Source organism: Sus scrofa, chromosome 2 (genome assembly GCF_000003025.6).
Source record: "Sus scrofa isolate TJ Tabasco breed Duroc chromosome 2, Sscrofa11.1, whole genome shotgun sequence".
Taxonomy (NCBI): Eukaryota; Metazoa; Chordata; class Mammalia; order Artiodactyla; family Suidae; genus Sus; species Sus scrofa.
In genome coordinates, this window is record NC_010444.4 from 43,967,875 (window position 1) to 43,988,317 (window position 20,443).

Sequence of the window (20,443 nt, forward strand, 5' to 3'; positions counted from 1 at the left end):
AAAGCACATGATCATGAATGATTTGTTTATGTAATGCCCTTAAGAACATCATAGAAAAGGCAGCCCAGATAGAGTCCTGGCCAGCACTCAGGTTCAAGCACCATCTGGGAACAGGTACCCAAGCTCTGATCCTTGTCAGCCCTTCCTGGACAAGTAAGTGACAACCTCCTCAAGCCTCGGGTTCCTCACGGGATGGACACTGTACATGTCGTGCAAATCCCCCCTCAAGGAAGGACGTGCTGCCTCCAGCTGGCAGCCCCCCCCACCCCTGAGACCATCTCAGTGCCACCTCGCCTGAAGTCATGCCCTGTCTACACTGCCTGCTCTGATGATAGATCAAGGTGGCATGTGAAGGTCCTAGCCACTCTGGCCAATGAACCTGCTCTGAGCCCAAGGCCCCTATGAGGTCAGTTGAGGTCATCATCGAGCAGGCATCACAGCTCACCATCTCCCCCTGCCCAGGCCTGCTTCCCTCTCTCCCTTCCATGGGTGTTGGGCCCAAAGGCACTCCGAAGAACCATCCTGAACTCTCAGCTCCATCCCCATGGCTGCTTCCCAGAGGACTCAACCTATGGTCCCCTCAGTAGCAAAACAGAGATAAAAAGTGTCCACACAGGCTGCTGTGAGGATGGAGTTGCTATGTGCAAAAGCACCCAGCTTGTAGCAAGTGCTGGATGAGAACAAGCCAACTTTGTTATGGAGGTACATAAAGACCAGTCCTTGCATCCGTATCCCCACTCTCCCTGGCAGGAAACCAGAAGGGAACTGTCAGGTGTCCCAGTTTGATCTGTGGGTAAGAGAAGTAGTGGAAGGAAGAGAGAAGGAAGGGAGGGATGGGAGAAGGAGAGAGGAAGGGAGGGAGGGAGCGAGGGAGGAAGGAAGGGGAAGGAGTGGAGGAGAGAGGGAGGGGGAGGGCATGTCTGGATGTGGCCCTGTTTGTGTCCCTGAGACTGGCTTCAACCACCCTGCAGTAACCTCTCCATAGAGACAGTGAAACCCAAGGCCTGGGCCATCAGGATCCCCATAGAAGATGCAGGCTATGTTGGGATGATAGAAGGCACAACTCTGGGAGCAGGCAGACAGGTGGCAACACCCTGACCACCATAGCTGGGTCCACGAAGCACCACCACCCAGCCTAGAGCCAACAGTGGGGAGAGGGGGTGGTAAATCAGTGTACCAGATTCCCAGAGACCCAAGAAGAAAGCAAAGATCAGCTAGAGACACAGCAGCCACAATCTTCTGCAACCCAGAGAGCTGATCCCCTGCTCCCTTCACTCCCAATAATATATCCTTGAACCTCCAAAGACGTATCTGAACCCGAGCTTGCAAGAGTTTCCACTGCTGAGGGAGGGAGGTGGGGGTGTTACTGTTACCAGGACGACCTGGTGAAGTGTGGGCTGGCACTCGGAGGTCTAAAGAGACTTCTTTCCTGGACCGACCAACCCCCACCTCCCACTCCCCAGGCCCCTGCACTTACACAACCTTTTAAAGTAACGCCCTTGGCCTCCCTGTTACAGAAGACAAAGCCGGGGCTCAGGCAGGTTAAGTGGCAGCATAGTCACATAGCCAGTAGGAAGTGCAGCTGGGCTTTGAGCCTAAGTCCTATTCCAAGACCTATATGCTTCCAACCACTTAGAAGGAAGGAAGAGAATGGGCCAACTTTGTTACGGAGGTTGAGTAAAGACCAGTCCTTGCATCCGTATCCCCACTCTCCCTGGCAGGAAACCAGAGGAAACTGGCAGGTGTCCCAGTTTGATCTGTGGGTAAGAAAAGTAGTGGAAGGAAGGAGGAAGGAAATGCTTCATTAATGTCGAGTTTGCACATTAAAGTTTCCAAGCATTGAATTTCGTTCTTTGGCTCATCTATTCTGTTATTTTTAAAGATGAAAGCTTCCCGGGACATTCAGATGCAGTTAGAAGTTGGGAGGCCTGTCACAGCCCTCCTGTCACCCACACCCATGCAGCTCCGGATCCAGACCTCTGGCCTCAGACTCAGTTGCTCCCTGTCCTCTAGTCTTTTCCAGGAACCGGCACCCAGAAAAACCCTTTCTGATGCTATTTGCACATGAGGGTCTCAAATACCAAAGGCCTAACCCATACGATCCACCCAGGCTGCGGGATGATCCCACGCAACTTGACAGTATTTATTTGTTTTGTACCCTGAGGTGAACAATGGCACTAGAGTGAGATTCCGTCTCAGCGGAACACTACAGAAAGAAGTCAATTATCCAGCATTAATTATTTGTCTGGGGATCACAACTGTGGTGTTAGTCCCCACGAGAGAGGCCTCTGCAGCTTGGAACAAGAGGAAAGAAGAGGTGGCTGCTATTGTCTGCCCATAATGCAGCATGAGACTGAACAAATGAACCCCTGTGACATCCTGTATATACGCAGAGCTCTGCTGTGAACGTGGCCCGTCCACATGCCTCCAGAACACAGACAATGAGCAGGGTGGGAGACGATTAAGAGGATTATACTCCTCCAGGGCTCTGGGTAGGTCTGTAAATATATGAAAGAAAATACCACCTTCTCTCTGCAGCCCACCCGGCCCTATTAGAACTAGAAGCTTAAAGACATTCTAAACAAATATTTTTGCAGGTTGCAGTGTTTGTACACGCACATGGACTCATATTTCCTCCCAAGGTATTTGCTGTACAGTATTGGTTCGAAAGCCTAACCTGCCTCCCAAAGAATAATGATCGGGTTTTTAAATCATTTTTATGTAATTTAACTTTCTTTTATCCGTAAACATTCTCAGGAGCTTGGAAGAGAGAGATCAGTGGTTCCCAGGGGCTGAAGGTGTACCAGGAGGTGATCTACCCTGGCCCCATATTCTCTACTCCAGGGACTTATTGTTCATCTAAAGAGGAAGTTAACGCTGTTTGAACAGTTCCTATGGGCCAGGCGGAGCTTTTATATGTCGAGTCTCATCACAACCTGATGATATAAGTATAAAATCTCCACTTTGTAGATCAATAAACTGAAACCCAAGGTTCAAGGAGCAGAACCAAGAATCAAGTTGGAGTGGGGGGGAAGGATTTCTAGAATTCCTTAAGATCATCTACATGAAGAGTCCCAGCAGATTTTTTTTTTTTTTTTTTTCCTTTTTAGTGCCACACTCATGGCATATGGAGATTCCCAGGCCAGGGGTTAAATCGGAGGCACAGCTGCCAGCCTACGCCACAGCCATAGCAACACAGGAACCAAGCTGCATCTGCAACCTACACCACAGCTCACGGCAAGGCTGGATTCTTAACCCACTGAGCAAGGCCAGGGATCGAACCCACAACCTCATTGTTCCTAGTCGGATTCATTTCCACTTCACCACAACAAGAACTCTCCCCAGTGGACTTCTGACTCGAAGCAGGCACTCAATAAACAAAGGTGCCTTTTGGTAGTTCTCACTGCATGGAGACACTTTGCATGTATTAGTAACTCATTTAATCTGCATAACAACCCTATGATGTAGGTCCTATGAGCTGATGGGGTTGAGGAGTTCATACAAGGTCATACAACTAGTAAGAGGAGGAGCCTGATGTTGAAGCCAGGCAGTCACGTGTTCAAAGTGGATGAAGCTTGCTCAAATCATGAAAGGAAGAGGCAAATCCCCATCTCTGAGAACACACGTGTATCCTTATAGGTTTGCATCTCACCACCTCTGAGCTCTATCTCAGCATCTGCAAGGAAAGATATTAAGCCTCCATAGTATCCCTTATTCTCTGTGTCAGGATGCAAAGGAAATGCTTGACTACATTTCTCACAGTGTCCGCAGCCCCCAATATTTTTCTTTTTTTTTTTTTTTGCCACATCTGCAGCATGTTGAAGTTCCCAGGCCAGGGATCAAACCTGTGCCCCAGTTGCAACCTGAGCCACAGCTGCAGCAATGCCAGATCCTTAACATGCTGTACCACAGGGAACTTCCAAGTATTTCATATTCCTACAACTCTTTCTAATAATGACTTTGGGAGAGCAGACTGATGCTATCATAGAGATTAACCCAGTTTCAGTAGACTTTTAGCAAATATTTAATAAATCTCTCTGATTTTACTGATTTATTTATGTATTTTATTTCTTTTTTTTTTTCTTTGTAGGGCCACACCCGTGGCATATGGAAGTTCCTAGGCTAGCAGTCAAATTGGAGCTGTAGCTGCCAGCCTACACCACAGCCACAGCAACATGGGATCCAACCCACATCTGTAACCTACCCCACAGCTCACGACAATGCCGGATCCCCAACTCACTGAGCGAAGCCAGGAATCGAACCCGCATCCGTATGGATACTAGTTGGATTCATTTCAGCTGTGCCACAACAGGAACTCCTCTTTCTGATTTTATTTATTTAGTTATTTTTGTCCTTTTAGGGCTGCACCCGTGGCATATGAAGGTTCCCAGGCTAGGGGTCTAATCAGAGCCATAGCCACTGGCCTACACCACAGTCACAGCAACACCAGATCCGAGCCACGTCTGCAACCTATACCACAGCTCACAGCAATGCCAGATCCTGAAACCCACTGAGCAAGGCCAGGAACAGAACCCACAACCTCATGGTTCCTAGTCAGATTTGTTTCTGCTGCGCCACACAGGGAACTCCCTCTTTCTGATTAAAAGCAACATACATTCCACAAAGAATACTCAAACACCAAATAAACAATATGGAAATGCATGATGTAAATAGGTTGAAATCCCTGGTAATTCAGGTGGGGAGAGTAAGAATAAAAATTTGATGGTGGTACATATGATACATAGAGACACCACAAAAGAAAACAATGATTTAATGGCCTTGGAAGGGCTGCTTAGATTCTGTTGCCTCAAAAGAGCTCCATCAAAATGAGCAGGAAGAAGCTCCCATTGTGGCTCAGTGATAACAAACCCAACTAGTATCCATGAGGATTTGGGTTCGATCCCTGGCCTCACTCGGTGGGTTAAGGATTGGGCATTGCCATGAGCTGTGGTGTAGGCTGCAGACGTGGCTTGGATCTTGTGTTGCTGTGGCTGTGGTGTAGGCTAGTAGCTGCAGCTCTGATTCGACCCCTAGCCTGGGAACTTCCCTATGCTGTTGGTGTGCCCCCCCCCAAAAAAAAATTAGCAGGAAAAGAAAGGCTAAGAGGAAGCACTGAGCATGCAAATTACAAAGTTCCTCCATAGGCTTACCAACCACACTGGTTTGCCCAAGACTAAGGAGTTTCCAAGGACACAGAACTGTCAGTGCTAAATTATAGTCCCTGGCAAACTGGGACAGTTGGGCACCAGAGATTGCTGCCCTGATGCTTCTACCTTTGCTTCTGGCTCAGGCCTCCAGGACCAACCAAGTCAGATCCATACCTGCCTCCCTACCCCTTTCACCAGCATGAAGGCAGCTCTGAGGTCCCCAGGTCTCTCCTTCTCCACTCATCCAGGCCTCACCTGCTGTTCAGTGCAGCCCCACCCCCGTCCCCCACCACTTCCCCACACTGCCCAGCTCAGGGCAACAAATATTTCCCAAGGCCCAGCTCTGTGCCCACTCCTCTCCCTGGTGCTCTGGGAGAAAGAAATCTGAGCGTAGACAGACTCCTTCCACGAGGCTCAGAGAAGATTCTTCTCCCAGTGGCTCCGGCCCCTTGGCTGAGGTGAGACCTGGAGGCTCCTCAGGGGTCCCCTATCTTAGCAGCACACCCCCCTTGACTCTTTGCTTCATTATCTACCTGGATCCTAAACCACAGCTCCATGGGGCAGGATGTGGCTGACTCCTCCGTGTCCCAGTGCTCAGGCCATTTGTATTTGCCGAGCGAACGAGGCATCCCCAAGATATTGTCCTGAGCTTCCCCACCCCCCACCCAGCACAGTGCTCAGGGATGTGGGGCCATTTGCAAACCACAGGATCCTGGGGTGGGGACTCAGCCAGAGTCCAGATAGGGCAGGGCTGGCCCTGAGACACAGCAGCGCTACTTACCGCTGACCCTGCAGGGGGATGCAGTCCAGGTGTCGGCCTCCCGGCAGCGCCATCAGGTTGACGCCGATCTGCAGCAAAGCCTGCCCGCAGCGGTTGGGGCCCTGGAAAGAGAGGGAAGGATGGCGTCACTGAGGTCCCCCGAGTGAGGAGGCACAACTGTTTTCTTTCCCAAATTTTGACCACAGGGAATCAACACAGGTGTGGAGGGAAGCCACTCTGGCCCTCCTCTGCTGTTTGAGCCAATTTACTCCACTCTCCTCATACAAGCTATGCAGGACTCAGGTTTGATCTTGGTTCTAAGTCCCTAGACCAGTGCAAAGCCCTACAATCCTTTCCCATGTCTCACTGCTAAACACTTAACCTAAACCATTTTGCTTTGTACCAAATGCTGGAACATACAGACCAGCAAATATTGCATGGGACATACTTAGACTTAAAAAAGTACACGGGGAGTTCCTGTCGTGGCGCAGTGGTTAACGAATCTGACTAGGAACCATGAAGTTGCAGGTTCGATCCCTGGCCTTGCTCAGTGGGTTAAGGATCTGGCGTTGCCGTGAGCTGTGGTGTAGGTTGCAGACGTAGCTCGGATCCTGTGTTGCTATAGCTGTGGCAGAGACCAGCAGCTACAGCTCCGATTGACCCCTAGCCTGGGAACCTCCATATGCTGTGGGAGCAGCCCTAGAAAAGGCAAAAAGACAAAAAAAAAGTATATGGTTCACCTGAAATTCACATTTTACTAGGCATCCTGTATTATTAGCTAAATCTGGCAACTCTACATGCTAATTCCCTAACTCTACCCATCTCAGGGTTGGTTCTTCACTTTGTTGACGCCTGGGAAATATGACCCTGTAATGGGCATGGTGGCTGCTTCCCCAAGTCCATTCCACTTTAGATGATGTAATTTCACCCAAACTGCCAGGAAGTGGTTCAGGAATAGGCCTGTGACCCAATTCAAGCCAATGAGCCATCACAGGATGGTCTTTAGGAAAAGTTTACTTTCTCCTAACCACTAGCTGCAAGGTGAGACCGTATCTCTCCCGTTGGACCTGAACAAGGAATCTGATCGCTCCACTGCTGCTAGAGACCATCTTTGCAATCACAGAGGCCCCAACTGGAGAAGAAGAAGGACACAGAGAGGGAAAAAGACCTGCATCCTTGATCGCTGAGCCCCTCGATCAACCAACACAGAGTCTGGCCCACCTCTGAGCTTCCTAGTGCGTAAAATCATAAAGTTCTTGTTAAGCGAGGGTTTGGGTTCTGGAACACCCTAAAGCCACCTAACTATCAAGGGAACCCAGGTCCCTTGGCTTGCTTGTGCCTCTCAGGTTAGACCAAGATGATAGTGTCTTTCTTCCTCCATAAAATCAGCTGCCACCTGTTTATCTCCTGCCTCAACATCGTTTCCCCATCCCTCCCTCTCTCCCTCTCCTTCTCCAAGCCAATAAAGAAGCCTCTTTTTTTTCTTTTTTATGTCTTTTTGCCATTTTCTCAGGCTGCCCCCATGGCATATGGAGGTTCCCAGGCTAGGGGTCAAATTAGAGCTGTAGCCGCCGGCCTACGCCAGAGCCACAGCAACGCGGGATCTGAGCCATGTCTGCAACCTACACCACAGCTCACGGCAACACCAGATCCTTAACCCACTGAGCAAGGCCAGGGATCCAACCTGCAACCTCATGGTTCCTAGTCAGATTCGTTAACCACCGCGCCACGACGTGAACTCCTAAAGAAGCCTCTTTAAGGAAAATGGAGATTCTGTCACCTTCGTCTGGGTAAAGCAAGAGTCAAGAGAGGACCGGCTGTCACCTGTCACGTCCCGAGCTTGAGGACAGCAGATTGCGAGACACCCAGAGAACTCAAGTATGAACTTGTAGAAGGAGACAGCTGAGGGGGGCAGCAAGGCAAGTCCAGAAAAATGAAACTCTTACACTATGATTTCAAGTGACCCTTGTGAGAAAAGAACAGAGGAGGACTTTAATTAATAGTGATGTGGCTGGACATAAAGTACCCCCTTGAGATGCTCAGAATAAAAGACGAAAGAACGAATCTGCAAAGGATAGGGAGGCAGGAGCCCAGACTAAAACTAGGACTTTAGAAAATTCCAGAGATTCACTGCCACTGCCTGCTCCCTGACCTACAGGCTCCACTAGATATGAGACCCTGGAGGGCAGGGACCACTTGGTTCCAAGGGCCAGGCACTTACCAAACACTCCATATGTCTATAGAAATAATGAGTGGAATGAATTTTTAATACATTTACGTGGAGCCCTAACTCTTCATCTGCAACCGAGGATAATAATATCTGTTTTACAGGGCTATTATAACAATGACATAAGATAAAGAAGGCAGAAGTGTCAGGCCAGGTCGAGAGCTAAATAAATAGGTTTTGTTATCATGCCCCGAGAGGCTGCGGTGTGTTCAGCCCCGTGGTCAGCTTTGCTGGGGGAGATGCAGAAAATGAGATAAAGCATATAAAGAACCCAGCACAACAACAGTGCTCCACAAAGCCTCTCTCGCATCAGGAGTATCACGATTTTTATTACTTTCATTATTTTCATTATTGAGAAGGTATATTTTTGGAGCCCAGTGAGTCAGCAGGCTGAAGAGAACGTCACAAAAGAAAAAAAAAAAAAAAAAAGCCAGAAACAACAAAATGAGGTATCTGTTCTTTCTTCAATAGGTTTGACGAAAAAAATCCGAAAGGGAAATACCAGCATCTCAGAGCGAATGCTTTGACGTGATCAGAACGCAGTGAGCAAGCAGATCTTATTTTAGTTCCGTCTTCATCATGGAGAAGAAAAGGGGCAGAGGAAAAACTTTGGAGAGGGAACTAAAACTGAAGGCAGGTGACAATAGGAAAGTTTAAGGACACAGGAAGCTCCAAGGCCCTATAAAGTATGAACCAGTTAGGATTCTGTGACTATTGGAGGAACCTTGGGGTCTGATTAAGTTGTAGCAGAGGGGCCCCAAGAAAGAGGGAGCTGTCATGGGCAGAAGCCTCAATGCAGGAGAATGTTCTGATTTTCCAAGAGGTAGATTCCAGAAACACAGCTTGACGGCCACGAAATTATAGAACAGATTCCTAATCACTGATCGGTAAGCCCTTGGGGCAGAAGCTAGCTAGAGTCCAGCAGGAACAGGTCAGGCTCAAACAATTTCTTCCTTTTCATTAGGAAGCACTGGGGCTCTCTGCTGAGGGAGCTTCAATAAACCTCATATATATCTCGATTTTGTTAGGGCGCCAGCCTCATTCCTCCATTTCATCCAGAGCTTCCCAGTAGTTAGGCCCTCAGAGGCTGCCTACTAACCAAACCTTGGTTTGTGACATCGCATGTGTTCCTAGAGGTTGGCGGGGGGGGGGGGGGAGGGCGCTCTTGGGGACATCTGGGCTGCACACATATCACTGCCCTGTGCACAGACCGTACTATTTATGCCTGCTTCTTTCCCTCGATGAGACAAAACTCTTTGATGTCTGAAACCACATGTGCTCAATGTAGGACTAAGCACCTACATGGCTGCAGCCAGGATTGTGACTTAGATTAGCTCTCAGAGGGACCACAGCTCATATTCACCAGGGATGGGGAATAGGTAAGAGAGAATATCTGGAAGGTGAGATAGGGACGATTAAGAGTTAACCCAGCTGGGAGTTCCCATCATGGCTCAGTGGTTAATGAATCCGACTAGGAACCATGAGGTTGTGGGTTCAATCCCTGGCCTCGCTCAGTGGATTAAGGATCTGGTGTTGCCATGAGCTGTGGTGTAGGTTGCAGATGCAGCTTGGATCTCACATGGCTGTGGCTCTGGCGTATGCCGGCTGCTACAGCTCCAATTAGACCCCCTAGCCTGGGAACCTCCATATGCCCCAGGTGCAGCCCTAGAAAGGACAAAAAAAAAAAAAAAAAAGAAAAAGAAAAAATAGAGTTAACCCAGCTGATGTTTACAAAGTGCCAATAAGAATATCAATAATGGCTAATATTTTTGCATGTGTACTATGTGCCAGGCACTGTTCTAAATGCTTCATATCACATTAATTCATTTAATACTGTCATCATCCCCTTGCTACATATGAGACCTCTGAAACTCAGTGGAAATACATGCATTGCCCCATATCACACAGCTGGTAGGTGACAGAGGACTGGCATCCAGTTTTTATGGTCCGAGGGGAGATGAGGTACAGAAGCAGATGAAGATGATGAAAGCAACAAAAGTGACACAGGTTCAGCATTTGCCATGAAGAAGTGTGACTCCACTCCATGGGGGTGACACCCAGCCCCACCCTTCACACACAACTGAGCCCTCTTCCTTCTCACCAGGGCTAACCACTGCTCCCACCTCCCAAACTCTTGTGTCCTCCAGCTTCTTCTAGGGTGAGCCCTAAGTGACACTGCCAGAGGACAGAATAATCCTTGGAAAAATGAAGCCCCCAGACACTGTACCCCAATGGCAGTAGGAAGATGGCTACAGACAGTGGGGATAGCTCTTCTGTTCCTCACGGCTGGTTCCTTTGATGAGACATCAAGATAGAGTTATGGGTCCTAAAGAGATTAGGGGGTGGGAAACCACTGTCCCAATGAAAGTCTAAAGTGTCACCAGCTTTGTAGAAAGACCTGTTTCAAGAGGGCAGAACCTCAGGGAGGCCCTCACAGCCTTCGAGGTGGCTAGCCCCTCCCACTGCCCTAAGCCAGACTCATTCTATTAAGCAGAGTCAGAGTAGAGCCCTTCCAAATCTACATAGCATGTCAGAAAGCCAAGAATGGATTCAAGGGTACCCCCTGCCCCATGTCATCTATTCTCACTGGTGCTGCAAAATGACATTTTTGTTTTTTGGGGGGGTTTTGGCCATGCCTGAGGCATGTGGAAGTTCCCAGGCCAGGAACTGAACTCACACCACAGCAGCGATCCGAGCTACTGCGTTGACAATGCCAAATCCTTAACCCGATGTGCCACAAGAGCATCCCTGAACTTGAATTTGTGGTCTGACATCTGTATTCAAATCCTGATTCTGTGCCTGATAAGTAGCTGACCTTGGGGAAAGCCTTAATCCACATGAATGTGGTTTCTACCATTATACCTGCTTCCCAGGAGCCTTAGGAGAATGAAATGAAATCACTTATAAAACTACCTGACAGATAATACAATATAGTATAATATACTATAATGCAATATATCATGTGCTTGGCACATGCTAGCCTCAAAGTGGGAGTATCCTTCCTCATGGAAGGAAGAATGGAGAAATATATCTGAGGGCAGAGATGCTACCTTGCCTAGGCAAAAAGGACACAGGCACAAGTGAGCAGGAAAAAAGGAAACCCTATCACCTCCACCCCCTGCCTGAGGCTCTTCCTAATTCACTGGAAATCCTACCCTGGAGCCTGCAGCCTGAATTCTTCAGGGCTCTTGGCTGTGTCTCCCCACCAGGGGTGGCTCGTTTACAAGAAGGACTTGAAGCCTTAAGTGTCTCTGATTTAATTCAAAGCCTGCTGGGACAACTGCTCATTTGGACAGCTCATTTCTGCTCCTGCATCCCATTAGAGGCAGCCCTTGCTCACCTCCATTTGGCTAAGGACTCAGCTTGGGCTCTGGAGGAAATGGAGGCTATTTACAGGAAATTATTCAATTAGAACCAGGAGCAAGGGTGGTTTCTGCCGTCGTCTAATGGGCCAATCCGAGTGCAGCTCAAGGCAGGGCTGGGATTTTTAATCTACAGAAGCCATTAGGGCTGTCAACAGGAGCAGGACAGTAAATATTGCGGAAAGCAGTCAAGCTCCGGCAGCAGCAACAGAGAGAGGAATGGGAGCTGGGAGGGACCCAAGGTTTCAGTCAAGTCCCTCACTTTTTTTTTTCTCTCTTTTTAGGGCCACACCTGCGGCATATGGAGGTTCCCAGGCTAGGGATCTAATCAGACCTGTAACCGCCAGCCTATGCCAGAGCCACAGCAACTCGGGATCCGAGCCGCATCTGTGACCTACACCACAGCTCACGTCAATGCCAGATCCTTAACCCACTGAGTGAGGCCAGGGATCGAATCTGGTCCTCATGGATGCCAGTCAGGTTCGTTAACTGCTGAGCCATGAAGGGAACTCCCTTTTTTTTTTTTTTTTTGGCGTCAAGTCCCTCATTACACAATTCCCTACCCCCTCATTACTTCTCTGTAGACATTATCACAACTGTAATTAAACAATTAACTGTGAAATTTGTGCTTCACATCCCTCTCCCTTGAGGATCCCGGGGGTGGTCACTACGTCCGACCTGCTCACTGCTGGATCGCCCCCCGACTCCCCACCGCTCCCTTCCTCCTTCCTGACACAGTGCCTGGGACATGCCATCAGATCAATTAACACTTGTCGACTAACTAGGTAACGTGTGCAAGGAAACTCAGCTTCCTCGCTAGTTCATAAGGAACAGAAGAGAATTGAACAATGAGGCTGCAGGTTCGATCCCTGGCCTTGCTCAGTGGGTTAAGGATCTGGCATTGCCGTGAGCTGTGGTGTAGGTCACAGATGCGGCTCGGATCTGGCGTGGCTGTGGCTGTGGCTGTGGTGTAGGCCGGCGGCAACAGGTCCAATTAGACCCCTAGCCTGGGAACCTCCATATACCGTGGGAGCGGCCCTAAAAAGCAGGAAAAAAAATAAGAGAGAGAATTCAGTGAGGCAATGGAGGGAGGGCCTTTTGCAATCACTGCCTGGAAAGGACGCTGCATCCGAACAGCCAAGAGGCAGAGTCACCTGTCCCTCCTGAGTTCTTGCAGTCCTCACTGCCTGCAGGTACCCAGTCAGACAGCCTCCTTCCCTCTCCCCAGCTCCGTGCTCCAGACAGACAGACAGATGGACCAATGGACAGCCTCAATGCTGCACAAAACTACAATAACAGATAACCAAGGGGAGGCTAAGGAGGACCAGAGGGCCTCCAAGCAGAAGTAGGTGAGAATGGACAGCAGGGGGAGGGGGTCATGGGAAGTTTCTCAAGACGTGACCCGGAAGCTGAAAGGAGAACGTGGGAATAAGGGAAGGAGCAGGAGCAGGAAGGAAAGGGTGTGCAGGCAGAGGGAAGGGCATGTGAAAGGCACAGAATCCTGAGCACAGTAAGATCAGGGAACTGCAAGTGTTTCTAGAAGGCTGGGGCCCTCTGGGCTGGTGGTGGAGTTTAGAGGAAGCATGGAAACACAGAAAAAGGAGTTGTAACTTTCAACTGGGGAACAGACCAGATTTCTTAAAGGCGGTGACACCTGGACTGAGTCTTTCATTTTTTTTTAAGGGCACACCCATGGCATATGGAGGCTTCCAGGCTAGGGGTCCAATCGGAGCTGTAGGTGTGGCCTACACCACAGTCACAGCAATGTCAGATCCGAGCCTCATCTGTGACCTACACCACAGCTCACGGCAATGCCAGATCCTTAACCCACTGAGCAAGGCCAGGGATCGAACCCCCAACCTCATGGTTCCTAGTTGGGTTCGTTTCTGCTGCACCACAATGGGAACTCCAAGATTTGTAAAGCAATGACAACAGGCCTCCCTCTTCCCCACTTTGGCCTCTTCTGTGTGACTGTCTCCCACAGGTGGCAATGGTCACCAGAGTTACTTCGGTACTACAAGCTGTGGAGCCGAGGCTCCTGCAGCAATCAGATACTTTAAGAATGCTGATTCCCAGGGGAGATGCAAGACACCAAGCGAGCTGCTACCCATCCCTGCTGAATGGATGGAGCCTCATGAAATATAGAGCGCTCTAGCTCCCTGAAGGAGGCCCCACCGGCCCTCACAGCTGTCAAGCGACAGAATCCAGCAAGCAGGCAGAATAGACCTCAGGGCTCAGAGAACCAGGCTTTGTGCCCTCAGGCACTGAAAAGCCTGGCTGGACAGCCGAGAAGGACTGTGCATCAAGTTAGAGGGGGCCCACCAAGACCTCAGCCCCGCTTCTCAATTCTGGGCCCAAAACAGGTGCAGCAAAGCAGAAACAAGGTCCCAAGCCACCACCTGATTAATTGGATACATCTGGTTCCCAGACCCTACCTGGAAGGTAACAAGAACCTCATCTGCTCAAATATGTCCATGAACTTGACAGGGGTAAGACTACAGCTCCCTCCCAAAATCCAGGCAGCCTTCTTGGAGGAGCTCACATCATAACCTTAGAATATTAGAACTAATAGAAAGCTTTAGAGATTACCCTTTATAATAATAATAATAACAGCAATAATACAAAGAGGAGGAGGAATAGGGGGAGAAATACATATTGGGTGCTAACTGTGTGTCTGGCGCTGCTCTTTCACTGTTCTTTTTTCCTTTTTTATTTTTTATTTATTTTTTATTTTTTGTCTTTTGTCTTTTTATGGCCACACCTAGGCTAGGGGTCTCATCAGAGCTGCAGCTACTGGCCTACACCAGAGCCACAGTAACACCAGATCCGAGCCACGTCTGTGACCTACACCACAGCTCATAGCAATGCCAGATCCTTAACCCACTGAGCGAGGCCAGGGATCGAACCCACAACCTCATGAATCCTAGTCGGATTCGTTTCCACTGTGCCATGACGGGAACTCCACTGTTCTTTTATCCTTTTCTTTTTTTTTTTGGTTGCAACATGCAGCAGCTTAATGTGGGATCTCAGTTGCCAGACCAGGGATTGACTCCAGGCCCTGGCAGTGAAAGCTCCAAACCCTGACCACTAGACCACCAAGAACCTTCCAGGCACTGTTCTAAATGCTTTACAGTGAATGCTCAAAATAACCCCATGAAGTAAGTTGCTATTATTATCCCCAATTTTCAGATGAGGAATCTGAAGCACAGAAAGTTTGGCTCATATGGAAGGAGAGATTTGCCTAAGGTCATACAGCAGGTCCAGCTATACGTGGGACCTGCACCCAGGTCTCCTCACTCCCATAAACTCCTCTCTAGAGAAATGCAAAGAAGGCTTTGCCTCGTAAGAGCCCATCAGAGACCCACCCAGGCTCAGAGGGATTTACCCTAGGAAATCAATGGTTCTCCATCTGTAAAAAGGGATAACTATACCAGCTCTCTCTCCTTTGCTGCAATCACCAAGCGCAGAGGAAGGGACAGGGGACTGGGAAATTTCAGGGATTCCTGCTCTGATTTGGCTCGGCCTTGGAGTGCGACAGGCAGGTTGACTCAGAGGTGCCCATAAGGCTCCAGAGGTTGGAGAAAATAGGGCCAAGTCCAGCTTTTCCTGCTGAGGCCCACGTGCCTGTGCGAGGCAGTCCCCCAGGGAGGCCCAGGCTCCTGGTGTCAGGAAAGCCATAGCCACCCCCTCCCTGTGACCCAGGGTGGTGCCTTCCAGGCTCTGGGGCTTGGACACCACAGCTGCCCATAGGAGGAGCACCAAGCCCTGAGCCTCACCAGGAACCTGCAACTACTGGCATCTGGGAGCTGGCCTGAGCTGGAGATCTTCTAAAGGTCTAAGTGAGAAAACAGTACCCCACATCTCTTTGCCCTTAAGTGGTGTGCAGTCCCCGAGGGAGGCTTGACTGGGCCTTTGGGTGACCCCCATCCAGATCTCCGTTGGTTAAGAATGCAGACTTGGGAGTTCCCATCGTGGTGCAGTGGTTAACGAATCCGACTAGGAACCATGAGGTTGTGGGTTCGATCCCTGCCCTTGCTCAGTGGGTTAACGATCCGGCATTGACGTGAGCTGTGGTGTAGGTTGCAGACGTGGCTCGGATCCCGCGTTGCTGTGGCTCTGACGTAGGCCGGTGGCTACAGCTCCGATTCAACCCCTAGCCTGGGAACTTCCATATGCCGCGGGAGCGGCCCAAGAAATAGCAACAATAGCAACAACAACAACAAAAAAGACAAAAGACAAAAAAAAAAAAAAAAAAAAAGAATGCAGACTTGGAGCCAGACTGCCCAGGTTCAAATCCCAGGTCCATCAGTTATTAGCTGTGTGACCTTGGGTATTAGGTTTCCTTATCTGTAAAGCTGGGTTCATATACATTAAGGATAAAACAGAAGTGATGGTCCCTTCTTCTTGGCACTGCTGTGCAGATCAGCGAGATCACATATGTGCAGTACCTGGCAGCCAGGGGTGCTTAATATAAAGACAGGTTCCATTTGTCTTCTGGGGAGGATGGTACCCAGCAGCAGGGAGGCAGCCACACAGGCCATTCTGCCATCTTCTGAACGATGTCCACCCAATCAATGGCTCCTCACTCTTTTTAACTTTTTAATTATCCACTCTCACTTTCTAACTTTTTCCTGATGTAAATGTTAGCCAACAGCTTGAATATTCTTTAGCTTTGATTCACAAAAGCAAGAGTCCTCTCTCCCTGGGCCCAGGTCCCAGGATGCTAAAATTAACAAGCAGTATACTTTAAGCTAATGACTTACTGGCTGCCACGAATAGACATAACTCTCAGATAAAGCCATTAGAGAAAATTGAATAGCTCCAATGTGGTGAAAATTTGGATACATCCTGTTTCATAAATCACGCTCAGAGGTCACACTGGGCAAGCTATTTCCCTGTCTGAGTCATGATGAGGACCCAGGTTGAAGGGGATCTGTATACCCTTGGGGAAAAGGACAGAGGAGAGAGAACTGTACAATCTTTTATAGTTTCACAAATATCATTTTTTCTTACTTCTAAAGCTGTGATTAGATGATACTGCTACATCGACAACCAGGATCATCCAAACTTCTCTGATTTTCTTTCCCTCTCAAATCCTCCAAACTGGAGGTTGCTCAGTAACATTTGAAAGCAGCATGATGAGGTTATGAAAATCTAAAAGTTCAGCACTGGGATTCTAATGCCAGTTTTGCTTCTTGTTAGGCCTCTCTGATCTTTAGAAGTGAGAATAGAATCTAACCTCAGGGTTGCTTTATTTTATTAGATAGATAGATAGAGAGAGAGAAAGAGAGAGAGAGAGAGAGATTTTAGGGCTGCACTTAAAGCATATGGAAGTTCCCAGGGTAGGGGTTGAATTGGAGCTACAGCCTCAGCAACACCATATCTGAGCCACCTCTGCGACCTATAGTAGCTCATGGCAACATCAGATCCTTAACCCACTGATCGAGACCAGGGATCAAAGCCACATCCTCATGGCTACTAGTCAGTTTGTTTTCACGAGCCGCAATGGGAACTCCACGGGTTGTTTTAAGAATCACATAAGATTGGAGTTCCCATCATGGCTCAGTGGAAGCAAATCTGACCAGCATCCATGAGAACGCAGGTTTGATCCCTGGCCTTGCTCAGTGGGTTAAGGAACTGGCATTGCCATTAGCTGTGGTGTAGCTCCCAGACCTGGCTTAGATATGGTGTTGCTGTGGCTGTGGCTACGGCTCAGATCAACCCCTTGCCTGGGAAACTCCATATGCTGTGGGTGCAACCATATGCTGCATGACACTTATAAGAGTGAGTGAAATAATAATACCATAAACTACTTGACCCAGGGAGGTAAGTTAACGGTGTTACACAGGAAGTCTCTTGGTATCTACCTCCATGTCCAATGAAAGAGCCACTTCCTACCAGACCTCAGACCCATGAGCTGTTTTGCACTAAAGGGAATTAAAAAGCAGAATATATTGCATATCTTGGGAAGAAGAGAAGTCTCCCATGGAGGAGATTTGATACGACCTCGTACATACAGACCATGCTGTTAATACCATTTGTTAACATATAACAAACAATGACATTAAGATGCTTTCTATAATCAGTAACTTTGACCATGAAAAAACAATTAACATCCCAGCTCACACCCTATGTGACACAAGTAGTGTGGGACATTCAAAGGAGAGTCCAGACTGAAACAGAATGAATCAGCCACAATGGCAAAGGGTTCTCAGCAGCTCATTAACAAAAAGGAACTAAAGGCAGAGAACCAGAACCCATTCTAGAGCCACTGTATGTAAATCGAATATTGCAGAGAGAGCACAACGCAATCATTCTCAGCAATCCTACTGTCATTGTCATAACATCCTCAGATAAAGAATCCTTTATGTGGGGGTGCAGTGTCAGGTACTCAGACCACACATCCCAATTAAGATCATGAATTAAATAACTGGGGCATACAGTGGGTTAAACATGAAAAACAGTCCATTTGCAGAATGCTATCTTATCAGACTCAAATATATTTAGGAAGCCATACATTACAGTAGCACCTGAAAAGGGCCTTACATGACATCTAGCACATGGTAGGAGTTCAATAAATATTAGCCAATCCCCAACAGAGTGTTTCATGGTTATTCAAAAACATCTTACTCTTCCATAATTCTGTGCATTGTCATGCCACTCCAGTGCATCCAGACTGAAATCTGGAAGCAAAAAAAAAAACCTCTTTTTTCATCTCCAGGAAATATCATTGTTTCAGACCTCAGCTTTAATCCTACTTCATCTGCAAGGCCTTCTCTATCCACTTTTAACCTATAGTAATTTCTCTTCCCAACAAATTGCCGAGGAGTAAATTAAACTCTGAAGTCTTGAAAATTTTTAAATTACTTTTTAATAGAAGATATGGTATCTTCATGTGCTTTTTCTCTCTTCCCCTTTTTGCCACTGAGTGATGCCAAAGAAGCTGGAAAGGTACAGCATGGCAAAACCAAAAGATGAAAGAAGAGGAATCCTGAATCACAGTCTGGGGTACAGCCACCCAACCCACATCAGCCTGTGTAGATACCCAGAAATAAACATAATGTGCTAAGCTACTAATATTTGGAGGGGGGTTGTTTGTTACACCAAATAATCCTAATTAACCTAATTGTGAGAATTAAAGTAAATGCAATATTTAAGGCACCCATAGGTATTCTAGGCACAGAAGTCTCTCAATACATGTTTCTTTTCCCCACCTTCTCAATCTTAGAGAAGATGATAGAATATCGTGTTTGTATACTGACAATTAGCCTTCTGGACACTGACTCTAATTCATGGACAATACAGCCAGAGTCCAGAAGTTGATGAGGGAAGTGTGGAATGGAATAAATACCTACAAATATTTAAAGTCCTATCAAGCCTGAGACTAAGGTTCTATTTCTCAACCACTGTCTTTTTTGTTACTATGTATCCATTCATAATAAGAGCCAAAACATAGTATTGTCAGATGGTTCCAAGATGCATTTTCATATTTTAACATGAAGTTGGGATTTATATTTCAATCAGTGGCATCTTTGCATTGTGTCATTGTTTAATTAAAAGCATGTTTTCTTTTTTTGAAGTGAGAGGGCACCTCACAATCTGTGGCATCTTAAATTTAATAAAATATTGTATTGGGCACACTTCTAGGTGCTTCATAGATGCAACTTAACTTGTTTCTAAGATAAATCCAAAAAAGTACTACTATCATCCCCATTTTCAAGACATGGGAATGAAGATTCAGAAAGATTCAATAATTTGTAAGATATAAGTAAATTAAGTGAGGGTAATAAATGTATCCTCTCTTTAAGGAAATTTATACCATGCTATTATTTTTTTTTTTAGCATGTGATTTTTAGTTGATAATTGAGTCCTCCCCTTAGAGAGAAAGCTCATAAGGGAATTTTATGTATAGCAATATGATACACCACATATTCGAAAACATTTCTTTATAAGAAGAATCTTAAATAATTGATAAGGATGTTTTAATATTTTTAAGATGTACTACTTAGCTGGCAAAAATGTAAGACATCTGGGAGTTCCCACCATGGTGCAGTGGAAACCAATCTGACTAGGATCCATGAGGATGCAGGTTCCATCCCTGGCTTCGATTAGTGGGTTAAAGATCTAACATTGCCATGAGTTGTGGTGTAGGTCACAGATGTGGCTCAGATCCAACATTGCTGTGGCTGTGGTGTAGGCCGGCAGCTACAGCTCTGATTCGACCCCTGGCCTGGGAACCTCAATATGCCATGAGTGCAGCCCTAAAGCAAAAAAAAAAAAAAAAAAAAAAAAAAAAAAAAAATTAAGATATCTGGAGAAGCTAAAGGGAAAGCAAAAGTAGGAACCAGGCATAATAAGTAAGAGTTGAAAGGAGTTTTTGCCCTGAAAATATGCTGAATGTGTATTTCCTAAGCTTCTGTTCCATGTGTGTACAAGGTAGGGCAGACAAAGGTGCCTAGGGACTATGGAAACAATAAAATAGTGGCCCAGAAGGCCATAATCTCAATGCAAGGTGAATGAAAAATAAATCTGTACAGAATGTGCAAGAAAAGTTGTCTAGCTCAACCTTGCTGCAGGATTAAAGGGAAGTAAAATCTCTCCTGAGAATTAATGACCACAATATGATGTTTATAAAGGTTTGTTGCCTGAATTCCCATTATCTATGAGAGGAAAAAACCCTCAATTAGAGAATTTAGCTTCAAGAAATAAAAGGCAGTCTTTGAAACAATTTCAAGGAACAGAGGCTATAAAATTTGACCAAGCACATTTCAGAAAAAAAATAGAACTTCTATAAATTAAAAATATAATAATTAAAGTGAAAAACTCATTGGATAGATTAGTCACAGCTAAAGACTGGATTGGGAAATTAGAAGATAGAACAAAATAATCTAAAATGCAGCCCAGAGAGAGAGAGAGAAAATATGAGAGAACCAAAGCTAAGAAGTAA

At 47.1% G+C, this 20,443-nt stretch overlaps 1 protein-coding gene across 2 annotated transcripts in view; it reads right to left on the reverse strand.

Moving 5' to 3' along the window:
• INSC (inscuteable homolog (Drosophila)) overlaps positions 1–20,443 on the reverse strand; it is a 171,728-nt gene that overhangs the window by 124,336 nt on the left and 26,949 nt on the right. For both annotated transcript variants that reach the window (XM_021083297.1, XM_021083296.1), the window contains exon 2: positions 5,929–6,029. In XM_021083297.1, the coding sequence (XP_020938956.1) occupies positions 5,929–6,029 (101 nt within the window). The remainder of the gene's footprint in view (positions 1–5,928; positions 6,030–20,443) is intronic.